The sequence below is a fragment of the Carassius carassius genome, chromosome 50, assembly GCF_963082965.1.
Source record: "Carassius carassius chromosome 50, fCarCar2.1, whole genome shotgun sequence".
Classification (NCBI taxonomy): domain Eukaryota; kingdom Metazoa; phylum Chordata; class Actinopteri; order Cypriniformes; family Cyprinidae; genus Carassius; species Carassius carassius.
Window position 1 is genome coordinate 21,399,430 of NC_081804.1, and position 6,823 is coordinate 21,406,252.

The 6,823-nt window shown below is 42.5% G+C and overlaps 1 protein-coding gene across 1 annotated transcript in view; it reads right to left on the bottom strand.

The window, feature by feature from the left end:
* LOC132133020 (hepatic triacylglycerol lipase-like) overlaps positions 1–6,595 on the bottom strand; it is a 36,558-nt gene extending 29,963 nt beyond the window's left edge. Inside the window, exons 1-5 of the mRNA XM_059545673.1 lie at positions 6,406–6,595; positions 6,024–6,199; positions 5,517–5,696; positions 1,389–1,506; positions 780–1,013 (exon numbers count right to left, since the gene is read on the bottom strand). Of these exons, the coding sequence (XP_059401656.1) occupies positions 780–1,013; positions 1,389–1,506; positions 5,517–5,696; positions 6,024–6,199; positions 6,406–6,484 (787 nt within the window). The 5' untranslated portion in view covers positions 6,485–6,595. The remainder of the gene's footprint in view (positions 1–779; positions 1,014–1,388; positions 1,507–5,516; positions 5,697–6,023; positions 6,200–6,405) is intronic.
* Between the last annotated feature and the right edge of the window lie 228 nt (positions 6,596–6,823).

A 6,823-nucleotide genomic window follows, 5' to 3' on the forward strand; every position in this document is an offset into this window, starting at 1 on the left:
CAGAAGCATATATTTTTTTTAAGCAAAAACAAACTAAATATTTGTAAATTTTTCATAAAGCACTGCTTAATATTGTACATCAATCAAGCAAATGTATCTTGATTCAGGAATATTTATATATTTGTACTGGGGAAAAAAAAATACTGAGGAAGAAAACCATTTTTGCAGTGATATTTTAATACAGTTTTTTATATATGTTTTATACTGTATATTATTTTATATATTATTTATGATATATTTTCATGTTAATTTCAGTTACAGTTTAGTAATTTTGTTGTTTTTTGTCATTTGTATGTGATTAAAAACAACAAAAACCAAGAATGTCTATATAGGTTTTTTTTCTTCACATTTTTAATTTTAGTTTTAGTTATTTAAGAATATCAAGTTAAAGTATATGATGTTGCCTTAGAAGCTAGCTTAAAATAAATGTAAGTTTATTTTATTTTATTTCAGTTAATATTTAATATTTACATTTCAAGTAATGGAAATGTTTGTTTGTTTGTTTGACATAGTTCAAGTTAATATATAATAATGGTTTAAATTTAGTTTATATTCAGTTAATGTATAATGTATTAAGTCTGCTGTGCGCTATAAGCTTCTGTCATCTAGAAAAATTCCTGATTCAGCTGTTTTTGATTCTGATACATCTTTTAAAAACACATTCTGAGACGTTTCGTGTAATTAATCGAAAACACAAGAACACATCCAGTTTGATTGGCCTGTCCAATTCATTATCAATATTAATGCAAATGAATCATGTCAAATGGGTTCAGTCGTACCTTGCAGGCCATACTGGAAAACGTTGCTGTAAATGTCCAGCATCTTGCAGCCGGGCTGAAAGGAGCCTCCATTGGGGTAGAAGTCCACGTGAGCGACGCTCTGTTTTATTCCCACTCCTGGCATGATGCTGGAGCTGGTGAAGGTGTGGATGGCGTCCACAAACTGAGCGTCGTCCGGAGACAGTCTGTCAAATGCCGGCTGACCTTCAAAGTGCGGCCCGGCTGGATCCAGACCTGCGTCACACACACACACACACACACACACACACACAGCACACTGTTACTGGTCTTTCACTGGCTGGAACAGCATGGGTGTTCTCAGAGTTTTCATCGAGACTCAGCGATTTCATCTCTGAAAGCTGCTCATCAGATACTGGTGGAGAACGCGGGCATCTTTCTAGAAACCACAGTTACTCTGAAGGAAGTTTCAGACTGAATCATGTCAGGATCTTCACTTCTTCATTCCAGTATTGTCAGCCATTATAAAGAGATCAGCGCTCAGATGAACAGCGGCTTTCATTTACATCTGAGAAAGTGTGACAGTAGTCGAGATGAATGGGAAGCTTAAGTTCTGAGTGCTGTTTGATTTTGTGTTTGGCTGCATCTTACCAGTAATGCGGCCCACTTTCCTCAGTTCTCTGAAATGACTTCCTGCGAATCCTGCCACGTGTGCTCCCAGACTGTAGCCAATCAGATGGACATCATTCATGGAGAGCTGTGCCACTTCCTGTCGAGAGAGGAAGTGCTGTCTGGACTCAAACAGTTCACTCTAAGGCCCTGTCCACGCAAATGTGGTTATTTGTTTAAACCGCAGCTTTTTTTACACCGTTCGGCCATTCATCCACACGCAAACGCAGCATAAGTTCACTGAAAACAAACAATTTTGAAAACTCCTGCCAAGTTGAAGATTTGAATGTGTGGACATGGCCTTAGACACTGATGACCATACAGTATAGACTCTTCTCACAGACTGTGATGATGACTTCCACAGTTATCGACACACTAAATCTAGGGAAGGTTTACATATTTTAAACACTACACTGTTATATTATCTTTGACATTAAATTTTCTGGTGAAGGTTCTCTCAAGGTTATGAACAAAAGTTCTTCCAGTAACATTAATAGAAAGTTTGTTTAAATTTATCTGGTCTCTAAAAATGTTCTCAAAAGATTTGCACAAAAACATTATTATACATTTTTTATGGACTGTTTTTTTTTTTGGTTGGATGTTTATCTATTTTATGTTTATCTATCAGAGAACATTTGTTTCAGAGAACATATTCGCTGGCGCCGATACAAGATGGCTGCCTCCGTGACGTGTTCTGCAGTTGTTTTTGTGTTTTTGTTAGTTTGTCCTGTCTTTAGTTATATTCCTGCAATCAGTTTCACCAGGGACGAATTGCTGGACATTCGGCAACACACATCTCCCGATATATACCCGGTTTTCGACTATTCGAATAGTTAATAGAATAGAAATAGAATAAAATAGAAATGTTTTACTGGACATTCTTGTCGGCGGAGCGGCTGCCCTGATCACACGCTTCAAGAGGACGCGCAGACGGGGAAAAAGAGCTGGCGCGCTCGTGAGACTCAGAAAACGCGGATTTCGAACACCGTTGCCTAGCATCCATCTGGCAAATCTCTGCTCTCTACCCAACAAAACGGACGAACTGCTTCTGCTCTCTCGGACAAATAAAGATTTCTCCCACTCTGCTGCTCTGTGTTTCACGGAAACTTGGCTGAATGACGCCATACCGGACAGTGCGCTCCATCTGCCGGACTTTCAGCTGTTTAGAGCGGATCGCGACGCAGAATCAACGGGGAAATCGCGCGGCGGCGGGACATGCTTTTACATCAATGAACGGTGGTGTACAGATGTAACTGTGTTAAAGAAGACGTGCTGCTCAAATCTCGAAACGCTCTTCATTAACTGCAAGCCGTTCTATTCGCCGCGGGAGATTCATTCGTTCATTCTGGTTAGTGTTTACATCCCTCCTCAAGCGCACGTGAGCTCAGCTTTACAGAAACTCGCTGAGCAGATCACAGAGACAGAGCAACAACACCCAGACTCTGTTTTAATCATTCTTGGGGACTTTAATAAAGCCAATCTCTCCCGTGAACTGCCAAAATACAGACAGCATGTTACTTGTCCCACAAGAGACAGTAATATATTGGATCACTGTTACACAACAATAAAGGATGCATTTCACTCTGTTCCACGAGCAGCTTTGGGACGTTCTGATCACCTTCTGGTTCATCTTATACCGACCTACAGGCAGAAACTAAAATCAGCTAAACCTGTATTAAGGACTGTAAAAAGATGGACTAATGAAGCAGAGCAGGATTTACAATCTTGTTTTGACCTCACTGATTGGAGAGTTTTTGAAGCTGCTTCCACCGATCTGGACGAACTCACAGAGACCGCAACATCATATATCAGTTTCTGTGAGGATATGTGTATTCCTACCAAGACTCAACTAAATTACAACAATGACAAACCGTGGTTCACTGCAAAACTCAGACAGCTCCGTCAGGCCAAAGAAGATGCTTACAGGAAGGGGGACAATGTCTTGTATAAACAGGCTAAATACACACTGGAAAAGGAGATCAGAGTAGCAAAGAGGAATTATTCTGAAAAAATAAGGACTCAGTTCACCTCGAACGACTCCGCATCAGTGTGGAAAAGCCTAAAGAAGATCACCAATTACAAGACACCACCCCCCAGCACTGTGGAGAATCAATGACTGGCAGACGATCTGAACGAGTTTTACTGCAGGTTTGAAAGAACACCCATCACCTGCCCTGAACACCTCCCCACACAACCGTTCACACCAATAACAACTCCTGCAACCAACCCTGAATGCCTCTCCAAACAACCACTCACACCATTCACAACTCCTGCAACCCCCCTCTCCCCCACACCTGCAATACAGATCAGCGAGGATGCGGTGCGCCAGGTCTTCCGGAAGCAGAAAAGGAAAAAAGCACCAGGCCCAGATTGTGTTACACCAGCCTGTCTGAAATCCTGTGCTGACCAGCTGGCCCCCATCTTCACACAGATCTTCAACAGATCGCTGGAGCTGTGCGAAGTCCCTTCATGCTTCAAACGCTCCACCATCATCCCCATCCCAAAGAAATCCAAAATTACAGGACTAAATGACTACAGGCCTGTGGCTCTAACGTCTGTAGTCATGAAGTCATTTGAAAAACTGGTGCTGGCCCACCTGAAGGACATCACTGGACCCTTGCTGGATCCTCTTCAGTTTGCCTACAGAGCAAACAGGTCTGTGGACGATGCAGTAAACATTGGACTGCATTATGTTCTGCAACACCTAGACAGACCGGGGACCTATGTGAGGATCCTGTTTGTGGACTTCAGCTCGGCCTTCAACACGATCATCCCAAACCTCCTCCTGCCCAAACTAACTCAGCTCTCCGTGCCCACCTCCGTCTGTCAGTGGATCAACAGCTTCCTGACAGACAGGCAGCAGCTAGTTGGGACATTCACGTTCTCCATTGTGAAAAAGGCCCAGCAGAGGTTGTACTTCCTTCGCCAGCTGAGGAAGTTAAATCTGCCACAGGAGCTGCTGAAACAGTTCTACTCCACCATCATCGAATCCATCCTCTGCACTTCAGTAACTGTCTGGTTCAGCTCAGCTTCTAAATCTGACCTCAGAAGACTACAGAGGGTAGTCCGGACTGCTGAGCGAATTATCGGTACAACCCTCCCATCTATTCAAGAACTGTACTTATCCAGAGTGAGCAAAAGGGCTGTTAAAATCACTCTGGACCCCTCACATCCAGCACACTCCCTCTTTGAACTGTTGCCATCTGGTCGACGCTACAGAGCACTGAGCACCAGAACGACCAGACACAGGAACAGTTTCTTCCCTCAGGCAATCCATCTTATGAACAGCTGATAATAACTGTGGGACACACTACACTATTTATATTTATATACACTACACTTTTTATCCAACACACATACTTAGCGTACACGTAAATCTTTTGCACATAATATACATGTACATACATGGAACACACTATACTACTTATATTTATATTTATATACACATACACTTATTTATCCAACTCACATACTTAGCGTACAGTTAAAACTTTTCCACATAATATACATGTACATACATAAATGCTCATTTTAATATACCTGCCATACATTGTCAATTTGTATATTGTCAATCCTTACGCACCTATTTGTATTTTTTTGTATTTTTATTCCTTATTGTGTTTTTTGTTCTGTCGCTGTTATGTTGCACTGCGGAGCTCTGTCACGAAAACAAATTCCTCGTATGTGTGAACATACCTGGCAATAAAGCTCATTCTGATTCTGATTCAGATTCTGATTCTAAAGTAACATTCCTGTAATGTTTGCAAAATGATAAAAACAGATTATTTCCTTAACGCTGGCATTTTTTTTTTCAAACATTTCAAACACTGGACATTTTGGACATTCAGAGAACATTCAAAATGTTTTCATAACTTAATGGAAACATTAGCAAACCGTTCTCAGATCATAATATTGTTAACTGGGCTCTCTACTTTTGCTATTGTAGAAAATGAGAACACAAAAAATATATTTGTTGTCATTTGCATTCACCACTATACAAGTTTACCCAGCTCTGAGGAAGTCCACTTTGGTGAACCCTTAAAAAATGTTTAGGTTTTTAGAAGCAGTTGGTTTGGTTTAGCAAATGTTCCCTCTGAAGACCTTCATTACCTCTAGCCATTTGAGCAGCATGGCCACGTCCCGCCCCACCTGTCTGCTGTTCTTAGCTGCAATTGGATACGGCTGAAGCGCCAGCTTCCTCCAGTCGCTGATGAGCACGTTGACCTGCCCCATCCGAACCTTCAGCGCAGAAGCCAGACTGAAGATCCACGGCTCCATGTGTCCATTCATCTGAGAGCAGCAGGAAGAGCTGACGTCATTCACACACAAACATGCGTCAAAACAAAGCCACTGCTCAAAGCCTTTGCCCGTTTCCTCTGTCTCAAGGAAATTCATGTCTGCTTTGCATGTTTGTTGACATGAACTGAGTCATCTAACAGCCAGTGAACACAGACGAGACCATTTCAACTCCAAATCTCCTGAGAAACCTTACATTAGTTATGTAAAGCTCTCTATCGTACTACTTCATCAGATCTGACAGAAGGTGGTTTCTGTAGATTAGGTGTGGTCTGACTGAGCTCTGTTCTTCTGTGTTGTGTTGCTCAGAGTTTCTCTCACCCTCCAGCCGTGTATGATCAGCACCAGCGGGTCGCTTCGGTTGTAGGCGCATCTGTGGAGGGTTTCGGACCGGAATGGGACCACGGTGCAGGTCTCCTCAAAAACGCTCCCCTCATAATACAGATGGAAGCTGGACTTCAGTACCGTCTTTACTGGAGGAGCGCTGTGAGTCTCTGCTAAAATTAAACCCAGATGTGTAATTTCAGAGCATGAAACCCCATCCCATCACGGCGTCCTGCGGCTTTCAGGACTTTCTGTGGCAAACATTTAAAGAGCTTCTCTGAGAACATGCAATTATACAGTGAAGTTTGCCTGTAAGTCTAGAATAAGAGCTCCATCATATGCTCTCAGCCGGTCGGTGGTTTAGGAAACATGTTCTTACCTGTGAAGTTTGCGTCTCCTCTCACAGATGCTGCAGCAGCACTCATGAGGAGCAAAACACTCAGGACTCTCATGATCATCTGGAGAGTTCAGGAGTTTCTCCAGTGAATCTGTGTCTGCTCTGCTGCACGAGGACGGAGTCTGACTGAAGAGCTGCTGAAGTGAGAGAGAGACGGGGCGGAGCCTGAGTGACGGTCTGTTCTGATTGGCTGCTGGTTCTGGCACCGTTTGAAGACGGATACAGTGGGTAAATTGGAAAGACAAAACCTGCCACTAAATGTTGAGAAGTTTTGATTGATCTCCGTTAGATGAGTAAATGCCTCTCCTGCATGAGATGATCTCATGCAGATATGAGAAGAATAAAGTCTCAGATGTGAGAGGAAGTGCAAAGAGCACATTTCAATCTTATCAGGGTCTAA